We start from the raw sequence: 22,907 nt of genomic DNA on the forward strand, positions 1-22,907 counted from the left end.
GCACGTCTGACTTTGCCCTTAAGAAGCAGTTCCACCCTGTGAGGAAATTAATGATCTGCGCTCAGTTGGTGATCCACCTTGTTGAGTCTCACTTGCAGTTATCCACCACTGCTTCCCAAAGAGGAAAAGTGGCAAAAAACCTTGTATGAATCAGGAGGCCATTCCCTTAATCTCAACACACAGGCAATAAAGTTGTTTGCATTGGTAGACTTGATATATTCCTTCGTACATACAGTGTTCATAATTGTATTATTGCATGACCCTATAGATGAATAGCCTTCCAGTCACTGAGATACTAGTACGCTGCACCTAATGCAAGTCACCATGGTCCAAAATGCCTCTTCAGCTTATAGATACCAATATTATTCACAACTATCTATGTAAATAGACTTGTATCCTGCATTTATCACCAATTTCCCCCTCTGTAGGCCGTATATCTATTTTCTAGTTCCCTCTGAGCTGGTGGGTGTAGACTAGCAGCTGTGCAGAAAACTGGTGATTCTGCTCTGTGTTTATCACAGACTTAAAGGGGTTGTACCAAAATTGCAAGTTATCCCTATACATAGGATAGGGAATAACTTGCTGATCGGTGGGGGTCTCATAGCTGAGACTCCTGCTGATCTTGAGAACAAAGGTCCCATGCCCCCCGCCCTCCTCACTGTGGGGTCACTGCAGTGACCAAGAGACTGGATGGAGTGCTGGTTGCGCAAGCGCACTGGCACTCTATTCATTTTCAGTAGGACTGCGGAGATCGCCGATCAGCACCTGCTCAACTATTTCCGTCAGCCCTAATGAAATGAATGGAGCGCTGACTGCTCAGCCAGGGCTCCATTTACAGTCACGACACCGCAGGAAGAGAAGCAATCCCCACAGTGACAGGCAGAAGGGGATACAGGAATCCCTTTCTCCACATCGGCAGAGGACTCAGCAATGAGACCCTCACCTATCAGCAAGGTATCCTCTATCTGGTGGATAGGGGATATCTTGCAATTGTGGTACAGTCGCTTTAAATAACATAATCTCAGAGGATACGATAAAGCAGTACTGAGCAGTGTAGATGTGATTTGATTGAACAATATATGTCTGTATCTGGTTTTATTTAGTGGAATACAATTTGGGTGATGCATTCCCTTTAAGGATGAAGACTTTAATACCATCTCTTATAATATCACAGTGTAGAACAAAGTGAATGGTAAAATTACAGATAGGATCTCCTGATGTGTTCATGTAATTAGAAGTAGAAAAGGCAATTAAAGTCCTGACCTAAAACGTCAAATAATTTCTCTTTTAATTACTGCAGGATGAAAACATGGTCAGCTTCATCAAAGGTGGAATCAAGGTCAGAAACAGCTATCAGACGTACAAGTGAGTATCAGTGTGCGGGGAGAGGCGTCACTGCAGACTCTCCTATAGAGAAAGTTCAGCACAGAGTGGGTTATGTACTGTGTAACAAGCTGCAACGAATAACCATTAACAGGATGAGGAAAGCCTTCCATGCTCAGTCCTATTATGAATTACTGTAATAAGGCAGTTTTCCCTTCTAACTCATTAAGCTAATTATAGTTATTACAGGGAACACATGGTAGCATTTGTTGCAAGATTGACACTATAAATAGTAACTTAATGGGATGTGTCTGCTGACAAGTTTATATAATTTTTCCAATTGTAATCAGTAGAACAATGAATGCAGCTCTGAAGCATAATACGGGCTGTGACTCAGGACTAGTACAGCATAAGTCATGTAATATATGTACACAGTAACTCCACAAGCAGAATAGTGAGTGCAGCTCTGGAGTCTAATACATGATGTAGCTAAGGATCAGTACAGGATAAATAATAAGTAATGTATGTACACATTGACTTCACGAGCATAATAGTGAGTGCAGCTCTGGAATATAATACAGGGTGTTGTTAGGATCAGTACAGGATCAGTAATGTATGTACACAGTGACTCCACTAGCAGAATAGTGAGTACAGTTCTGGAGTATAATACAGGATGTAGCTAAGGATCAGTACAGGATAAATAATATATTTTTTCCCCAGTGACTCCACTAGCAGAATAGTGAGTACAGCTCTGGAGTATAATACAGGATGTAACTGAGGATCACTACAGGATAAGTGATATATTTGTACAGTGACTCCACAAAAAGAATAGCAACTACAGCTCTGGAGTATAATACAGGATGTAACTCAGGAACAGTACAGGATAAGAAATGTATGTACCGGTATACATTAACTCCACGAGCAGAATAGTGAGTGCAGCTCTGGAGTATAATACAAGATGTAACTCAGGATCACTACAGGATAAGTGATATATTTGTACAGTGACTCTACCAGCAGAATAGTGAGTGCAGCTCTGGATTACAATACAGGATGTATCTCAGGATCAGTAATGTATGTACACAGTGACTACACCAGCAGAATAGTGAGTGCAGCTCTGGAGTATAGTACAGGATGTTGCTCAGGATCAGTACAAGATAAATAATGTAATGTATTTATAGAGATACTCAACTTTTTATTTAGAATTTATTTATATGTAAACTGCCAATAAAATGTGGATAGAGCTTTAATTAACTATACATATAATGCTCCATTACAGAAAAGTGACAATGTTTTAATTGGCTTCTTCGTCTTTTCTGCTTTTTAAGGGAGCTCGATACTCTGCAGAAATGTGCCAATTATGTGAAGGGAGAAAGTCACTGTCACTTTGAAGGTGGAGTGAAGTTGGGTGTTGGAGCATTTAATCTGGTATGTAATTCTGTGTACCGCATATTCAGTATATACAGCCAATGTGTTAATTGCATCTCGGTTCACAATACCTCTATAGACCTCTGGTTCATTTAGAAGGATGCGTTCTCTACTTTGCAACCTAATTATCTTTAATCACTCTATACCAGTGGTGGTGAACCTATGGCACACCCTCCCTGCTGGCACGCGCTGCTGTCGGGTGCTCATCACGATAGTGTTTAGCGACTGGGGTGCCACAGCTCCCCGCCGGTAACCACGCAACGCCGCTGCTGGCAGCGCTGCTTCCGGTGCACACTCTGAGGTCAGTGTGCAGCTGGGATCCTCCTCCCCTGAGTCCTCTCCTCTTTGGTTCTACAGGAGAGGACAAGTGAGGAATCATTCCGGGCGCACACACTGATGTCAGTGTATACCCGGGATCAGCGCCGAGAAGAGGAGGAGCGGCGCTGACTACAAGGAGGAGGTAAGTATATGGGTTGACTATTACTAGTCAGACTATTGAAGGGGTTAATATTATTACTGGGGCTGCTGAGGGGGTTACTATTATTACTGGGGCTATTGAGAGGGGTTAATACTACTCTAGCTAATGTGGGGAATAATATTACTACTGAGGAGTTAATATTACTGGGGCTTCTGCGGGGAATAATATTACTACTGGGGGGTTAATATTATTACTGGGGCTGCTGAGGGGGTTACTATTACTGGGGCTGAGGGGGTTAATATTACTACTGGAGAAATAGATGGAGAGAGAAGTGGAGCAAACCCACAGTGAAGACTGAGACTAAAGGCTTGGGAAGATACTATAGTCGTAAAGTGCTTGGATTGGATATGGTAGATAACAGGAGGTGCTGCCACCCAGATTAACCCACCGATGGTCCAACTTCTCGTTTTATTTAGAATATTAAAATTAAAATCCAGCCAATAAACGCATTTCGGGGTAAACCCCTTCATCAGCAGTGCTGGGATGACTTCACTCTCAGGGAAGAGAACTTATAACCCTAAATGCTGGGTAACAGAGTCATGAGCTAGAGCACAGTGGATGTCCAAAGGAGAAATGCATTTATAGAATTGCTTGGTCACTCCATCTTCAGAAAAGATTGAATAAAAAGCGATCAAAAAGTCATTTGTACCCCAAAATGGTATCAATGAAACCTACAGGTTGCCCCACCAAAAACGAGCCCTGACACAGCCCAGAAAAAGTTCTGTGGGTCAGAAGTTGGTCACAGCAAGCAATTGTTTTAAGTAGAACAGCATAAAAAAGTTATAAATTTGTTTTTGCTGTAATACTGACCCGCAGAATAAAGTTAATTTGTCACTTTTATCACACCATGAATCCTGCAAAAACAAACCCTGCCCAAATAATGGCATTTTTTTTTCCTTTTTACCCACTTAAAATCTTTTAAAGTTTTCTGATACATTATATGATATGTTAAATTATACCATTGAAGAATACAACTTGTTCCACAAAAAAATAAGTCCTCACATAACTATGCTGCTGGGAAAAATGATTTGAAAGTGAGTATGGAACATTGCAGCCAGCAGGAAGGGATTGAATGAAAATAATCCTTTTCCTTGGAGCCACCACTAGGGTGAGCTGATGAGCTTACTGAGTACTGTTTTGCTATTGAGCTCAATGTATAAACAGTATACAAGCTCCCTGGCATACGGAATTTCATAATTTAGCTCTAGGTCTATGAAGGGGATTTGGAGCTCTGATCGCTATAAAGATATATTCAAGAATTATTAGTGGGGAATGACCCTGTGTAATGCATAGTACATGGTAAAGGAAGCCCTCCTGCTTCCTGAGATGTAAGGGAATGCCTGGCTGCTACCATCCCACTATATGAATAGTATTTGTACCATGTTAGTACTGTGTATACACTCCTATGAGTTGTAATTGTATACACAGTCTTGCTCAGGTGTGTAAAGCGCAGTACGTACTGTGATTCACCGTCTCTCTGTGTACACTGATGTCATGGTGTTGGCTTTTGTAGAACTGTAAACACCTGATGACAGAGGGAAGAGAGGCCGAGCAAATATTTACTGAGCAGGATAATGGTCCTGGGCGTCTATGAACTGTGACGCAGGAGTCTGCTTAGTATTAGGCATTTCTTAGGGTGCTTTTAGACGAAGCAATAATTCAAAGAAATCATTCAAATGAGCGAAAGTGAGCGATAAACATTCAGTGTGAACGCAGCCAACGGCTGAATGACGAACGATAATCATTCACTTTTCATTCGTTGTTCATTCTACGTAGGTATAAAAACCATCATCGGCTCGTTCACTTCTTGTTCGGTTAACCAGCGCTCGTTCAGCCCCTCTCAGTCACTTATACAGCGAATGTGAAAGAATGAATGATTCTCATTTGAACGAGCCAACGATGTATCTACCTGTTTAAACAGAACGACCTGAAGGTGACGTCACTGGCTCATTCAAATGAAAATTGGCTCATCTAAAAGGACCCCTAGTCTTGTCCTAGAGTAGTTACATCATTTTGTAATGAGTTTGGGGTAGAGATGAGCGAGCATACTCACTAAGGACAATTACTTGATCGAGCATTGTCCTTAGCAAGTATCTCCCCGCTCAGGAGAAAAGGTTCGGCTGCCGGCGCGGGTGACAGGTGAGTTGCGTCAGTGAGCAGGGGTAGCGGAGGGGAGAGAGGGAGAGAGAGATCTGCCCTCTGTTCCTCCCCACTCTCCCCCACCGCTCCCCGCCTGCCGCCAGCAGCCGGCAGGTACTCGCTAAGGGCAGAGCTCGATCGAGCAATTGCCCTTAGTGAGTATGCTCGCTCATCACTAGTTAGGGGCTTTTTTACACGGTCCAATGTTCTTTTAACCAATTAACAGGACAACATGGTCATTTGTCAGCTGGTCTTTTTTAGCATGCATAAAAACACTAGTTGGTCAGCTACACATCTCTCCGTGTGATCAGGGATATGTGCAGTCGACCAGTGATTGCTTTGTCAGAATGGTTGTTTCTACCCATGGCTCCATGCAATCATCTGCAGGGTGTGAACAGCAGCAAACAAGCGCCAATCGACATGCCCATTACAAATGGTCATTTTTATAGAATTAAAGCAACTTTAGGGTCCTTTTACATTACAAGATTTTGTACTTGTGTACCTGGCCTTCATATAAGCCAATGCAGACTCTGTTAGCAGAGGAATATTGATGCAATTAGCCATAGCCAGCTTTAGTTACATTTAGTGGCTTTCAATCTATGAGAAGGTGGGGCATCATCCCTCTTAGGTCCATCCCTCCAGATGATCCTCATCTTATGGAGCTACATGAATCATTCTCCTCCCAGTTCTATCTTCTCCCATCTGGTGCTTCAGAACATGAGAAGGGAGAAGACCAAGCCGGGAGGAGGATGATTCATGTAGCTCTACTAGACGCTGGCATATGAAGGAAGTGAGCATATTAAACAAGCTAACATTCCCACTAAAGGGGGACCTCTTGGGCACAAGGGGAGTATTAATGTATTTCAGAGGCAAAAAGGATGCACTATTGTATTGTGGGGGGGGGGGGGGGGCAAAAAGAGGGCAGTATTGTATTGTGTGGGCAAAAAGGGGGCATTATTACATTATGGGGACACAAAAGTGCACTGTTACCTTTTGGGGCACTAGTACCTTATGGGGATACATAGGGTGCATTATTATATTGGGTGGTCACTATTATATATGGGGGAGCACAAAGGAGACACTATTGCCTTATAGGGCACAAGGCGGGCATTGTTACTTAAAGAGGGTACTATCTACTTATGGAGGCTACAAAGAGGGCACTTATACCTTATAAGGGCACAAAAGGAACACAATTATCTTGTGGTGGATACAAAAGGAGTGTTATTACCAAATAGGGGCATGAAGGAGACACTGTTAACTAGAGATGAGCGAGCACGCTCGGTAAGGGCAGTTACTCGAGCAAGCCTCGCTCATCTCGAATAACTGCCTTCTCCTCCGTGCGTGCTCAGGGGGGTGGCAGGGGGGAGAGATCTCTCTCATTCCCCCCCCCCCCCCCCCCCGCTCCCCTCCGCTCACCCCCGCTGCCACCCCGAGCACGCACGGAGGAGAAGGCAGTTACTCGAGATGAGCAAGGCTTGCTCGAGTAACTGCCCTTACCGAGCGTGCTCGCTCATCTCTACTGTTAACTTATGGGGGCACAAAGGGGGCTCTATTATCTTATCATGGAGAAAGCACACTATTACCTTATGGGAGTGCAGACGTTACACTATTACCTTGTGGAAGCACTGTACCTGTGAGTCACAGGTTCTAAAGGGGCAATAAATGGCAAATGGGCATCGAGTGGGTACTGAAAAGAAAGGCACTAAATGGGCAATGAGTGACAATTCAGCGGAAAGGGGGGGGGGGCACTGAACAGAAGCACACTATGAGCAAATAGGCACAGAATTCAGTGCCTCCTTATTGCCCCTTTGCTATTTAGTTTATTTTTTTAAAGTCCACATGAATGATCTACGCTTAGCGTGTATGCCAGCAAAAGCTCTCAGTATATTCTAAGTGCATCTATAGGGCTCTATTCACCCATGGGAGGCAAAAAGAGTATCCTTTTGGTTTCCATCAGTCCGGCATATCTTTTCATTATATAGAATTAAATAGTAGACTTCACAACTCCATAGAAAGAATCTCTTCTATGTAAAGAATGGCATGTTAACACTTAGACAGTGGGGGCCCGCTCTGTCCATTCATCTGGGCTTCTGCAACAGGATTGCTTAGTTCTGCTATTGTATTTGTTATGAAGTTGGTTCTGGAGCTGTATTTATGAGCTTGGTTCTGGTATTGTATCTATGTACAGAGGTTGGTTTGTGCTGCATTTCTGTTATAACATTGGTTCTGATGCTGTATTTATGTTATGTGCTTGGTTCTGGTAACATATTGATGCACAATTTATATATTTTTTTTCTTTTATGACAGGAATGCAGCATCAAAAAAAATTCTGCACACTGTGCCATCTAACCTAAAGCTGTCCCTGTCACTGTTCATCCCCATAGACTATCATCATTGTTGGCAGCACATTCCCAGTTTATGAAGGAATGTAATGCTGACAAGTGTGATTTTTTTTTTTTTGCCGTGCTGCATAAAAGCAGCGTTGAGCGCTTCAAACAGCTGATTTTCGGAGATCCTGAGAAGCAGCTCCCCACTCATCAGATATTGATGACCTCTTCTGAGAATACATCATTCATTTTTAACCCCTTGAATATAGCAACACCCAAAAAAAAATGTTTACAAAATATGTTTTACGTAAAAGCTTACCGTAATTGCTTTTTTGGTCATACATTCCCTTTTAACCCTTTCAGTTTACATACATGATGTTGTCATCTCACATCTGTATTCTCTTCTAGACGTTATCTATGTTGCCCACCAGGATACTACGACTTTTAGAATTTGTTGGATTCTCTGGTAACAAGGTGAGAGCAACCTTTTCCCATCAGTCCAGATACATACTTATGTCTAAGGGGTGAAGCTTGATGGTATCTGACCCTAGATTGTCAGGTCAGTGGTGGATGTGACTTGAAAAGTGACAACTACGTGCTGGGCGGAGGAGTGACATCATGAACGTTGGAGTGTGGCATTGAGCATGTTCAGTGGTTTCAAACTCTGGATTTGGTAAAATCTTGTATTTTATTATCTTACTATTGATTGTTCCCAGGAATATGGCCTGACGCAGCTGAAGGAGGGGGCAGCCGACCACAGTTTTCGAGCCTTGCTGTGCACACTGCTCCTTCTGTGCTACCACACGTTCCTCAGCTTTGTGCTGGGTAAGCGGATTTCGTTAGTACTAGAGTTACATTAAAATGTTATTTGCCAGAATGCTCTTGGGTTACTTTATTTAGACATTTCAGTTGTCTAGCATTGTTTTCCTTATCTAGGCACGGGCAAAGGGAACATTGAAGAAGCGGAAAAATTACTAGAGCCATATTTAAAGCGCTTTCCCAAGGTATGGTCGGGTCTTCTCTTCTCTTTTATTTCCGGTTTACTTTTTGTTTTATACTTTTGGGACAAGATTCTGTCCTGGAAATGAATGGGGAGAGGTTATCTTTTGATGTTTGCAGGTCCTGTTTTTGGCCGGCCAAGATAACCCCACAGTGTATTGGTAGTGTTAGACTACCAATGTGATGCTATACCTACTCTCTGATTGGCCAGGGCTGCTCATATGATGAGTGTTGCCCCATAAAGATACTCACCAGAAGGGCCATCGGACAAACCCTGTGAGGACTTACAAAACTTCCATGCACATGTTACATGTTGGATTCAAACCCATGTATCTAGTCTATGTAGCAGTCTATATGGACCAGGCTTATGCTACTCCTATCCCTGCAGCCATGCTCTTTATGGTCATCGCTTGGCAATGAGAAATCTAGGACTCGCCTTCAAAAATAATATCAGAAACTTTTATACCATTGTATCTAGGGTAAGTTCAAAGGGGGCTGTTACACTGCGTACTTTCCACCATGTTGTAAATATGCAGTGTATTACCATAGTAGCAAAGTGGATGAGATTTTTGTAAGTGTAAATTAACTTGTGGTGCTGATCCAAATGGTTGTTTTGTAATTCAAAAAAGCTGCAAAATGAAAAAAGATTATGGTATATTCACCTTCGGCATTTTCCCACTACATACAGAGGTTTGCTAGCTCTTCTGCTGGTCTTTACCAGCTTCTAGTGATGTATCATATAGATACAAGACCGCTGGTTCAAGGCGTCATCACTGGAGGCCAGGAAACCCGCAGGGCCTCAGGCAAGACTCCTCAGGGGAGCGGAAAGACGATAGACATGAATATTTTTCCTTTGGTCCCGATCCGTAGCGGCACTCTGCATGGGTTTTCTGCCCCCTGTGATCATACCTCAAAAGCATCACAAATGCAGGACAAGACAACAGTCGAAAAGACGCTAACACGTTTCAGACCAGCCGCATGGTCCTAATTCATAGCAAAAGGTGCTTTGGATCCGAGTTCTGGGTTTCCCATCACGACCCATGACAGATGCGGAGTGTTACTCTTCCACTGTCTGGATGAGAACGTGCGCCCATAACAAATATTATATGGCATTCAAGTTACTTGGAGTGTGCGGATATTAGTCGTTGTCCTCTTGGTTTGATTTTTATCTAGATGTTATTGATGGAGTTGTCATAGCAATGATTATTGTGCTGAGAATGCCATTTCTTTTATTGTGCTTCAAACCACTTCATGTTTTTCTCTCCTCAGGGGGCCATATTCCTGTTCTTTGCCGGGAGAATTGAAGAAATTAAAGGCAATATTGACATGGTAAATGGACAACCTTTTAGTATTGCAGCATACGAGGAGCAGGCCCTAGCCTAGAAGGCAGCGGGATGAGTTTTAGGCCTCGTCATGGTGGCGCTAATGTCTCCCACCCGGAGGGTAGCCAGGGACACGTCCAACAGGGCCATGGGCAGGCTATTAAAGTAGTGGGTAACCGGGAACTGAGTTACCATGGTTCTTCCTTTGGGTTGTCACGGGTGACGCCATCGTTCCTTCCTCTGTGGTGAAGCTGGATGGTGAAATGATAGTCCACACACACAGAGTATAGTTGAAAACAAAGCTAGGAACGGTTGAAAATGTTGCTTTACTTGGATTGCCAACACTAAACAGTTCAACAGTACATAGGCCAAAGTACAGGACGGGTTTAGGCAGAATTGGTGGTGAGACAGGGAGGCAGAACACAGGATGAATATTGTGCCCACAGTCCTAGTTATCTGTGAAGCTCTGCTCCTGGGCAACAACACACTTCTTTCCTCTCCGGACTCTCAACCTGTCAACACTTACTGGTTCAGACGCCTCTCAATGCTGCATGGTGATCTCCTCTTTCTCACAGGGTCTTGTAATTATCCCGAGGTCTCCTGACATCAGAGATGTCCAAGGGATACGGGGATACCTTTTGGCCTCCTTAATTTTCACTTCTACAGCGCTTCAAAGACACATCAACAGATATTCCAAGTGTCTTGGCTCTATGCAGACTGACTTAAAGCGTCTGTCCAGGGAGTAGAAGGTATTGAAGAGTTGTTTGGGGTTGTGGGATAGTGAGGAGACAAGGGAGGTGAAATAAACTTGTTTGGCATGGTGGAGGGCGAGGTTGTAGGTTTTGAGCATAAATTTGAAGTGGGTGAAGCCTGCGGACTGTTTGGATTTGCACCACTGACGTTCAGCACTCCTAGAGCATCGCCGGAGGGAGTGCGTTTGGGGCGTGAGCCAAGGTTGTCGTGGTCTGCGGTGGAGGCTTCAGGTCACAGGTTGTTCAACTTCAACCAGGGCACATCTGAGGGTGGTGGAGTAGTGTTCAGCAGTCAGGTTAGGGCATGAGAGGAGAGAGATGGAAGACAGGGAGGACTGTAAGGTCTCAGCAAACTGCTGGGTGTGGATGGTCTGTCTCTCATTGCTCACAATTTCTGGTGGATTTTCCCACCGGGGAGGGACTTACTTCCGTGAGGGTGATGCCTGTTGATAAGCGCCATTAGCAATTGGAGAGAAATGAGCTCTATAACAGGGACCTTTGCTTGTCTATATCTGGTTAGGTTCTCCACTTTCAAGTTGCATAAACCCGTCTCCGCTCTGCACATGGTATCATTGTATTGTTTTGTATTTCTAGGCTATCCAGAGATTTGAGGAATGCTGTGAAGCTCAACAGAACTGGAAGCAGTTCCATCATATGTGTTATTGGCAGCTAATGTGGTGCTTCACCTACAAGCAGCAGTGGAAGATGGCGTATTTTTATGCTGATCTCCTCAGCAAGGAGAGTTCGTGGTCAAAGGTATGTAATGTATAAGGATGGAGAGATTAGCTGTGTGTAGCAGTAGAGTAACAATTAAATATATCAACTCCAACGGAAAATAATTCTAATCTGTAAAACTTATCTTGTTATGGTCTTTACTCTACTTCTTTTTTCCTTAAAATGTATCTCCATCATGGTGGTGCTGGTCCACTATTATTCCAGAGGATCCTCCAGTAGGTTCGGGCTCTGACGCAGTAATGGACCAGAAAAAGATCCAATATATCCATAAGACAACCACATCTGGAGCCAATCACATGCTACTAGGGTCTATTTCGTATGTGTTTCATAAGTATCCTATTAGTCCCTATCAGTCCAACAAGATCTTCTGAAAGCTGGCTCTACTGGGACCTCAGCGGTTGTCTCAAAAAGACAAACTCTGTCCAAATACCCAGTTAGAGTTATGGATTCTGTAAATGCCACACCCCTGATATTAGCTCGAGTACAAAGCTGGCAAGGGAGAATATCTCCTGATCTGGCGGATTCAGCTAGGCCATGTACTGAATGCAGTCCTTATACACAGAGGCCCGCACAGAAACGTCACTAGTGACGCGCCGGCTCTGCATTGCGCATGTGCCGGCTGGGCAGCAGCCGGGACGCAGCAGAGCGGAGCGAGACACCGGGAGCAGGTGAGCCACGGGTCACTGCAGGGGCATGGCTCGCATCCCGCTGAGAGAATTCTCGCAACAGGATCCGACCTGGTCGTCTGCAGGAGGCCATAGGCAGTCAGCCTGTATTTTGCTTATGCAGAAGGCAGCAAGATACAGCATATCCACACCGGAACAGCTGAGAGAGTAAGCACTGTAACAGAACCAAGCTCATAATATAAATACAGCACCAGAACCAAGCTCAATACATAAATACAGCATCAGAATGAATCTCATAACCTAAGTACAATAGCAGAACTAAGCACACAACATAAATACAGCACCATAACGAATCTCATAACATGAACACAATACCAGAACCAAGCTCATAATATGAACACAATACCAGAAGCAAGCTCATAACATAAATACAGCGCCATAACAAAGCTTATGACATGAATACACTAACAGAACCAAGCTCATAACATAAATTCAGTAGCAGAACAAAGCAATTGTGTTGTGGGAGGCACCGGTGGGCTGACAGCAGCACCTCAGAACATCAGAAAGGTGGATACCGAATCAGGAGGAGGAAGATTTATGTAGCTCCACATGATGCTGTTACATGGAGGAATAACATAGTCTGGTCAGACAGACTTGAGGGGGAACATTGCCCCTAGCCTACATCTGCATTATGCCCCCCTACAAATTGGTGGCCTTTGCCCTGCCTGACCACATGGGTCACATGCAGCTAAGGCTGTCATGTTGAGGCTATACAATGCATGGTGGAAGCGGTTTTTCCTTGGCCTTTTATAACCGATGTAACAAATATCTTACATTTTATAAGCCCATGATTGTTAGAAGTAACTTACCTCATACACCCATGATGCAGAGGTTGATTCCTCATGCAATATGACCCCACGTTGATATGATTTCTGATATTATATAAAGTTTTTGATAATAAACTTGTCCTATCGGGTCTGATGATGGTTAATTTTGCTCTTTTACCTTCACAGGCTACATATGTGTACATGAAAGCTGCTTATCTTAGCATGTTTAAGGAAGAGGACACAAAGCCTTTTGGAGAGGATGAAGTGAAACTTTTTAGGTCTGAGCCATAAAAGTGTCATTGTGAATGTTATTCTGAGATGTTGGATGTCATCCGCTCTCATGTGTCTTATAAGAGGGTAGTTACTGGATACTACACTTAGGGTTCCTGCACACAAGCGTGACGTGATGGTGCTCCCAATGGAGCGCTATTATATGTTTTCACAAGCGTTTCCGCATGGTTTACTGTACTTTTTTTGCACTGCTTTTGAACTGGCTCAGCAGCCTAATTAGTCCCCGTTGTTAGCAATTAACACAGCAAAATCAAGCAGTTTTGTGTGCGATTTAGTGTGTATGCACACCCCCATAGACTCCTATTGAGCCTCGGGTGCACAAATACACACAAAATTAGAGCATATCACATATTTTTTTCTCCCAATGGAAATCTGCTTGCAAAAACGCAGAATGTGAGGGAATCCATTGAAATCAATGGGTTCCTTTGTCTGCGTTTTTCCGCGCGTAAATACGAGTGCACAAAACACATGCAAAGTCGCCTGTGTGAATGAGCCGTTAGGGCGGCTTTACATGGGTGTATGCATTTTTGCAGAACAAACAAGCCTTATTTGCACGCACATCGGAATATTCTACTGTATGTTTTGCGCCCACATGGCATGTTTTTTTTGCGGACAGGAAACAACCACGCCCCAATTTAAATAAGTTCCAGATGTGTTCTTTTTCTAACGAAATTGCGCAGTGTATTGCGCACCCCCCTAGATTTTTATGGGGACCTTCGGTCCGCAAAAGTGCACAAAAGTATAACATGCTGCATTTTTTTTATGCGCCCACGAAATGCGTGCAAAAAAAAAGGAAATGAGAACGAACCCATTGAAATCAATCTCTTGCCTTAAAGAGGACCCACTGGTGTTCAGAATATGTGTAGTATTACATAATACCCAAATGACTAGACGACCATGTAGAACATGGAATGTTGTTGAGTCCTCCAGAACAGAAGTAACTCTTTAGATTCTGGCTCATAGAAGGGAGTCCTGAATGGTGGATCTCTCTCTAGAATGTGCAAATTTGAGTTGGGCTCCCAGGCATTAAAAGGGTTGTGGTATTAGTATAACCTCTTTAAAGTGACCTTCCAGTTTCAGGAAGAAATTGTGTCCTGGGACCAGAGAGATAGGTGGTTATATTACCTGCAGCCGTTTTTTCTTTGCTCCCCCTCTGATCCGTCAGCTCCAGGTCCTGTTTTCAGTTTTGAGCAGTGTCTTGGTAACGTTAGACTACTAATGCACTATACCTGCTTTCTGATTGGCCAGAGCTGTTCATATGATCAGCACAATCCAATCAATGAGTAGTGATGAATAGGTAATTAGAAAACTGCTACAGCCATCTTGAACAGCCCAAAAAAGGCCCTAAACCAGTGTATAGGGGAGGCAGCAGAGAAGAACAACTGCAGATAATATGCCCCCACCCCATCTAGTCCTGGGACAGAATTTTGGAAGGGAGCCCAGATCACTCAGTCCACTATTGGAACTGACTCCCAATCTGGCCCAGAATAAAGGGGTGCAGACATTAAATTAACTGGCTGTTCCTCACTTAGAATTTCATGTTCAGTGCTATGAAAATATTCATCAACGGAGTGAATCCTAAACCCATCCCTACAGCCAGACACATTTTATACTCAACTTTACTTTTTCCATAAAAGCTGGAGCCACTGCAAAATAGCTGAGGATTAGTAGAAATGCCGGGAAGTCATATGACCTCATGCCTTGTTCTGGATTTTTGCACAGTATGTAATATTAGTAGAGGAAGTCCAGCAGTGCCTGATTTATATTAGTAACAGACCATATGCTTCTCCGTCTCTTACAGGCAGGTGCCAAGCTTAAAAGTGAAAATAGCCGGGAAATCTCTTCCAACGGAAAAATTTGCTATAAGAAAATGTCGGAGATATCAAGCTCAGGAGCCTGTGCCTTTACCTGTCCCCCCTTTGGTATGAGCCCATTCAGTCATCTTATATGTCCATTTATTCTTTGTCTTCCTAGTGATACTATTGTAATAATAATAGTCTTTATTTATATAGCGCCAACATATTCCGCAGCGCTTACATAGACAGGGGGAATACAGAAAGACAAAAGTACAAACATTACAGAACCACGGTTACATAGTAATCAGTTGATGGAAACAATAGGGGTGAGGGTCCTGCTCCAACGAGCTTACATACTAGAAAGTAATGGGGTGATACAAAAGGTAAAGGGGCTAAAGATGTGCAGGGTATGGCGGGGTGGAGAGTGGGGGATGCTATACACATAGACAATGGTCAGACATTTAGTCGTGTGACGGCAGAATTGGTATGACTGCAGGAGCGGTTTATGATGGCTAGCAGGGATTGCAGTCAGTAGGTCAGGGAGCATGTTATCAGGCGGCGTACAGAGGGGTTTGTTTAGACATTTGTTTCAGACATTTAGTCGTGTGACGGCAGAGTTGTTATGACTGCAGGAGCTGTTTATGACAGCTAACAGGGATTGCAGTCAGTAGGTCAGGGAGCATGTTATCAGGCGGAGTACAGAGGGGTTTGGTATTGGGTATATGGTATGCCTCCCTGAAGAGGTGCGTTTTTAGAGCACGCCTGAAGTTCTGCGAGTCCTGGATTGCTCGGATAGCCTTTGGTAGCGCATTCCAGAGGACCGGTGCTGCTCTGGAGAAGTTTTGGAGGCAGGAATGAGAGGTTCGAACTAAAGGGGCGCACAGTCTGGTTTCGTTAGCCAAATCCAATATTTCTGGTTGTAAGGAAAAACTTGACTTCACCTTAAAGCGACCCTGCGGTTCAAATTGGCCGTACCGCTTCTTTATGTGATACTGTCTATGCAATGGTAGTCTAAAAGACACTACATGCTGCTTTGATTGGCCAGCAATGGTCATGTGAGTAATGTTGGCCAATTCAAGCATTGTGCAATGTGTTAAGACTACCGATGTACTGACTACAGAAGTAGTGTGGCCATCTTGGTTTGCCTGGGACCGGAGGGTTGCTTTAATTGTACAAGTCCTTCACTATGCGTTTCCGAGTGAACAGCTCCCTTGGTAAAGTAGTTTGCCTAAAACCTTTACCATTCATTAGTCCGAAGTTTACATCTCAGAAGCCTATGGACACAGCTGGTCTCTCACTATTAGCTACATTTCCTTCAGGCTCACCTAATAAAACAAGTGGACAATAAAACATATAGGGGGACATTCATAAAAACGTTTATGCCAGCTTGTAGTGTAAAAAAGTTGCAAATTTTTGCATAAGTGGGTAATATGTGCAGCACCCCATCATCCGCCACTTTTTTTTTCTTTTTTAAGTGGGCATGGCTTGTCATGAGGCTGCCTCAGTACGACACATTTATGTGTAATTTACACCAAAAACTAGTGTAAATTCAACCAGAACAGAACACGAGATTGGATGTGGTGTACATATCTGGTTAGGCGCACAGAAGAGCCGAGATGCACCGAACACACGAAGAACCACGTATGCGCCTCATGTAATAGGCGCATTGTGCACTGGTGGAAATACTATTAAGACTGCCGTTTACAAATACATTTCCCCTCTGCTGTATTATAGAAGTGGTGCACCCCCACAAACACGTCATGGACGAGACATATATGATGTGGTCTGCAGAGTTCCCCTGTTTTACTCCCCCTTCTATTAACTTGTTAAGGGCGTTTTAACAACATGTTGACTGTTTCCAGCGCTAACTGGCAGAATTGTGAATTCAGCGTTATTTAGAAACTGTAATTGATGTTTAATAGTGGAAATAACCTTTAATACCAATATTTTTGAACCCCTTGAGGACCAAGCACTGTAAATTTACAGCGTTTGGTCTTGGTCTTTAATCCCATACGATGGTAAAATCTAGCAGGAGCAGGTTGGGCCCTCAGCTGTTAGTCACTGAATATAGTGAAGAGAAAAAGCAGAAGTGTCACTTCTGCTATTCGAATCCGACTATCACATGCCTGTTGGGTGCCCTCTGCCACAACAGAGCTGCAGGGTCTCAGCAGACCCTGATCAGCTCTATTAGTGACTTTAGTCTCTACAGGGGGATGTTTCCCCTGTAACTGGGGCTTCTATGGATGCGACTGCTATGGATGCTCCAGCTACAGTGGAAAAGTGTGAAATTTTAAAAAAAGGAAAGACAATGTCAATGATCCCCAGAGGTCTTATGTGACATCATGGGGGACATAGATGGTAAAAAAGTGATAAAAATAAGTTTAAAAAAAATTACAGAACAAAATAAAAATATATACATAAAAAAGAAAAGGACCCACCGCCAACGTTAACCAAAACGTCACCGTATGAGCCTTGTAATCTGAGACTATACAAATTATATATCAAAACCTCTAAAACAAAATGAGGAACCCATTCCCATACTTTATTTTGGACTAAATATGCTAATTTTAAAACGAACAACTATAAATGTAAAAAAAAATCTTTTTTTCTAGCTTTTTGCCCCTAATAAATCAAAACAAGATTCAGTAAAAAAAGCTAAAAAATATTCACGTGTCACGGAAAAAATTGCAACAAAAATAATTTTGGTAGATGAAGAAAAAAAAACATGGCCGTAAAACCAAAACATGGGTAAAATCCCTAAAAAGTGTCCGGTCCTTTTGGACCAACACACCCGTCCTTAAGGGGTTAATATGGTACAATATCATGTAATATAGGACTTGATGCAGCCCCAATGCCGGTGTGCAGAAGGCATCTTTGCATTCAGTTTCAGAACTAAGAGATCAGTGACGCTTGCCTTCTTCCGTCTTGCAGGAAATGATGTACATCTGGAACGGTTATGCTGTTATTGGAAAGCAGAGCAAACTTACAGAAAAGATGTTACTCACTTTGTGCGAAGCCGAGGACAACCTAAAAGGACTGGAAGGAGATGCAGGTAGCAAGTGATGTGGTTTGAGGCAAGCACTCATTTTTGGGGTGTTTTTGCATGCCTACCCAATTCTTGTGGTTTTCTGCTGCTCCATTAGTATCATAATCGGTCAATAAGTCTTCTGAAATCTCTTTGCAATTACTAGTGGATTAACTTCAAGTGTTGCGGGGCTGTCCGACACTAGAAAAAGGATCTGCTTTGTTTTTCCACTTTCTGCCTCTGGTATTGCATCATAAATGGGGCTGAGCTGTAGTACCAGATGCATCCCATGGAAAGGAATGGCGCTGTTTCTCGAAAAAAAAAAGCAAAAAAAAAACAGCAAACCATTTTTTTAATATAAGGCAAGACCTTCACTGCCTTTATCCATAGTCCCATGGTAGGTTTCAAAATTCTAAGAGCCTAAACAGGCTTTCTGCCTATGGTTTCCCTTACATTAACTGGTTAGAGAAGGGATTACTAGTAGGGTATTGTCCAGGACTCTTACAAATCTTTACTATTGATCACCTATCTTCAGGCTAGGTCATCAATAGTTGATCGTGGGGTCTTCCACTCGGGATCCCTACCGATCAGCTGATTGCTGGGCTTGTTGTCAATGTGGACAGCTCTGAAAGCGGACAGCTCTGTTGACATTGCAGTGGCCCAATTTGATACTACAGGCACTACTACCATTGAACTTGGTGGGAACTATGGCTGTAGTACCAAAGTGGACCGCTGCAATATGGACAGTCCTATCCATTTCTAGTGCTGTCCATACTGACAGCGGCCTGACAATCAGATCATTGGGGATTCTGAGTGGTGGATCCTCGCTGATGAACTGTTGATGACCTATCCTGGTCATCAATAGTCCAAACAAACCCCTTAAATAGTGACCTTCTACATTCTGAACTTGTGTTTTCCCATCGTATTAAGAGATGGCATATGTCATGATCAGCGGGTGTTTGACCTCTGAGGTCCCCACTGTAATGCACAGTGGCTGGCAGCCAACCGGCAGCCGTGCAGGACGATGCAGCATGGCACTGGATAGTTTGGAGCTCTGTTGTGCAGGCAAAAATTGGAACAGGACAAAGTTCTATGTCAACCTTCATTTCCAGGATTGGTTGAGATCCTTGAGGTCAGACCCTCCCAATCCTAAAGTGATGACCTATCCTAGCAATATAGGTCATCACTTTAAGAGATGGGAAAACCTCTTTACCAAAATATTCCTAGTTCTAATAACCATTTTGGTATAAAAACAGTATGGTGGGTGTATCCCATATACAGGGAGTGGGCAAATTTATAGAAACACCATGCAAAATGCTTTGAATTTTAACCATTAGCACTGAGCTGCCCTTTTGACCCTACTTGGCTGATAGCTTTCCCACCAAATTTGTGTTTACTTCACCTCTTGCCCTGCTCTGGGTGGTTTTGGGAGCCAGCTGGTTACAGCAGCTGAGTGGCTCAAACCCCTGACCAATGGAACCTTGTTACTCAGGCAGATGTTCACTTCTGCCCGGCAGCATCTGTGTCATCTTACCTCCACTTAAGTTACATTGGATCATAAATCATATTTCAATGAGACTGATTTTAAGGCACGCATTTCATACAGTGTTTCCATATTTTTGTCCACCCCCTGTAAGTTTGCCATCAGAAAAAGTTTCTTTCATTTTTCAATCCCATAATAATGTTCTTATTGTAATGAGTCCACATGGAAGAGTCTGGTGGATACTTTGGATAGTTTTCTAATAGCGTTTTGAGTGCATTGTTCAAACAAGGGCCTCAGCCATCAGTATTTACTAAGGAACATTGCATTATTGAACGTCGGACTAATTCAGAAGCATAATGGAAATAAATGTGTTCTGTGCTCTTTGTCAGAGAAGGATTTCCTGATGGACGATCAATGTCTGGTGAAACTACTAAAAGGCCTTTGCTTCAAGTATCTGAACAGGATTGACGAGGCCCAGAACTGCTTCATCTACATCTCTAAAAAGTGAGTGAACAGCAAGGGCGCGCTGCGGGCAATATTTACTGTATGTGAACCAACGGGCCGCGGTGTATGCCAGGTTAGTGTCGGCACGCTGAAGTAGACATAGATGGGAGATAGGAAGGGTTTCCCGAATAAAGAGAGGGCGGTCTTACTGTAGAAGCTGGGAGCATTCATGCTGGGTAAGGCCAGATTGACACAGGCGTATTTGCGTGCGCAATACATAGTCAATAGAACATGTGCAATAAAAGACAGGACACTGTTTTCCTGCACATTTGCACACCAACAGTTCCCATAGAAGTCAATGGGGATGCGCAATACCGTAGGAGATGCGTGATATGATGCGTAATTGCATAGGAAAAGAACACCTCATTGAGTTTTTTTTGCCTTCCTCTGGATCAACATTGGGGGGTAATAGGCTGAACTGGATGGACATGTGTTTTTTGGCTTTACATGCTGTTACATCAAGAAATTAGACTAATTAATAATGATAATAATAATCTTTATTTGTATTGCGTGTATATTAGTATATACTAATTAGCATCAGCATGGCCATTGCGCAACGTTCATTCCACAAATACATGACGCTCAGGCGCACGCAAATACGCATATGCTTATGTGAAGCGAGCCTAAGGAACGATTATCATTTAGGTAATCTTTGGATCTTGCGAAACTGATGTTCAGTGTAAACACGGCCAACGATTGAATGATGGACAATAATTTGTTCACTTATCGTTTGTCGTAGTTTATATAGGCATTAAAACTTGATGGTATTCGTTCCATGTAAGCAGGCGGTCCTTCATGTATGAACAACTGTCTGTGTACACTGTAAGGAGGCAGGCGGACGGAAGAGATCTCCAGCAAGCTCCGCCTCCATGAACTGCGTGAAAGTCATCTATTCTAATAGAACTCTAAGTCATTCTTCATGAACAGGGTGGCTACGATGAAGAGAGGAATACACCCTACAGCACATATAGGGGGACATTTACAAACTACTTTGCATCCAAATTCTGGTGTAGAAGAGTCGTAAATAATGCGCTGGTTCGGCTTACACAAAAAGTGGCCAACTTTCCTGCTTTCTGAGCCAGCCTTACAACTTTTGTGTAAAGTAGGTGGAGTTTTCAGGTAGGGGCATGACATGGCTGCCCCAGACCAACACATTTATGTATAATTGTACCTGAAATATATGCCAGCTCCTGGCTGGCGTAACTTTCTGTGTTGGCGCATGCAGGAGCCAGGAAGTACAATGAGACGTGTGCCTCTTCATATATTAGTCGCATCGTGCACCAGTGGAAATTATACTAAAGTTGGCATTGGAAAGACTGGTTTTCGTAAACTTCCCCCATAGTATGAGAGCAAAGTTCACCTAACTATAAAGAGAACCCGTCATGTCCTGTAAGCCCCATAAATAAAGTTATGGGCGCATAAGAGAGGGGCCACTGAGTCCAGCGGTGTGATCTTTATTTTCGCCAGCCTCTCCGTTCCCCCATGGTCAGCCCGAAAAGCCGCTGCTTTCATGGACAGTGCGTACGCATGCAATGAAGAGAGGGATTCCGCTTAATGCACAGAGCAGCGGCTTTGTGGGTGGGCAACGTGGGAACGGCTAGGCTGTTGAGTATAAAAATCAGACTCCAGACTCGGTGGCCCTTGTCCTATGAACCCACAACTTTAGTTTATGGGGCTCATCGGATGTGACAGGTTCTCTTTAAGATGCCGCCTATGTTTTTTCTTTTTTTTTCTTTAAGGGTTGTCCGGTTATAAAGTAACTTTTTAGAATTAAATCCAAGTGAATTAAAACAATAAGAGAAGCAGTAGTTTCCCATCCCCTGCCCCAGTCATCCAGCGCTGCAGCACCACGATCCACCCAGTCTGTGTTGACAGCAGAAGTCAGGTTACCACTGCCTTCCCATTAGAGGCTACAGTGTCACTGCCCATTCTCCTGGCACCAGCACTCACATCCTGGGCACCATGATGCCAGCATTCGGAACGGTAACGCTGTGGCCTCTGATTGGCAGGCAGCGGTCATGTGATTTCCAATGTCCATACAGACTGAGAGGATCGTGGGGCTGTGATCAGTTATACAATTTATTTTATTGTATTAACTCGTTTGGATCTAATTTTACAAAGTCAGTTTATAACCGGACAACCTCTTTAACTGTGCCGAAACAGGTTGGATAGATAAGCGGGGGCGGGACCAATACAAGCTAGATAGATAAGCGGGGGCGGGGCAGGTTCTCTTGGTGGCTAATGCTAGCTGTTGGACATAAAATTGCTCAGCTGACAGCAATGTGCCTTCTTTCACCCAGTAAGGGCTTATTGACATTTGCGACATAGGTTCAGATTGAAGCTTTTGGCGCAGAATGTTGTGCTATTTTGTCCAGTAAAATGCTGGTTTGAAGACCGGATGCAGGTCAGTATACTCAGTGGGATATATCAGCACCGTTTGGCTTCAGCATTTGCCAGATTCAACATGGTTCTAGTATTTTCATTCTTTGGCTGTGAGGATGGAGCCGAGTAACGGAAACCAGCCGCCCCCCAGGACACAGATGTGAATGGGGCTTAACATATATTTTTGCATGAGTAATGCCCATTTATCTAATATCTGGTTGTGTCATACAGCATCCGTAAATGGTGCTCGCTCCCATTGGCGCCCTTGGCTCTTCTACTTTGCGTACACCTTCTTCGGCCCTCATGCGAAGCCATCGCTGGTGAGCACAATGCTACTCAATCCTGGCAGGGTGTTCAAGGATCTTCACAAACTGTAGAGTAGTTGTTATGATTATTATGTGGAATATTGGCATGATTGGCCAAATTTACATTTTTAATGGCTGCTTTGTGCCACCCTGAAGAAGTAACGGGAT

The 22,907-nt window shown here is 43.5% G+C and overlaps 1 protein-coding gene across 4 annotated transcripts in view; it reads left to right on the forward strand.

Annotated features, from left to right (window-relative positions):
• TTC39A (tetratricopeptide repeat domain 39A) overlaps positions 1–22,907 on the forward strand; it is a 73,881-nt gene that overhangs the window by 45,180 nt on the left and 5,794 nt on the right. For 2 of the 4 annotated variants that reach the window (XM_066597608.1, XM_066597609.1), the window contains exons 6-16: positions 1,301–1,365; positions 2,649–2,748; positions 8,101–8,166; positions 8,409–8,517; positions 8,629–8,696; positions 9,961–10,020; positions 11,360–11,521; positions 13,140–13,231; positions 15,046–15,166; positions 17,972–18,092; positions 19,938–20,052. In XM_066597608.1, the coding sequence (XP_066453705.1) occupies positions 1,301–1,365; positions 2,649–2,748; positions 8,101–8,166; positions 8,409–8,517; positions 8,629–8,696; positions 9,961–10,020; positions 11,360–11,521; positions 13,140–13,231; positions 15,046–15,166; positions 17,972–18,092; positions 19,938–20,052 (1,079 nt within the window). The remainder of the gene's footprint in view (positions 1–1,300; positions 1,366–2,648; positions 2,749–8,100; positions 8,167–8,408; positions 8,518–8,628; positions 8,697–9,960; positions 10,021–11,359; positions 11,522–13,139; positions 13,232–15,045; positions 15,167–17,971; positions 18,093–19,937; positions 20,053–22,907) is intronic. The other 2 variants (XM_066597611.1, XM_066597610.1) reach the window with 1 other exon arrangement.

Source organism: Eleutherodactylus coqui, chromosome 3, assembly GCF_035609145.1.
Source record: "Eleutherodactylus coqui strain aEleCoq1 chromosome 3, aEleCoq1.hap1, whole genome shotgun sequence".
Classification (NCBI taxonomy): domain Eukaryota; kingdom Metazoa; phylum Chordata; class Amphibia; order Anura; family Eleutherodactylidae; genus Eleutherodactylus; species Eleutherodactylus coqui.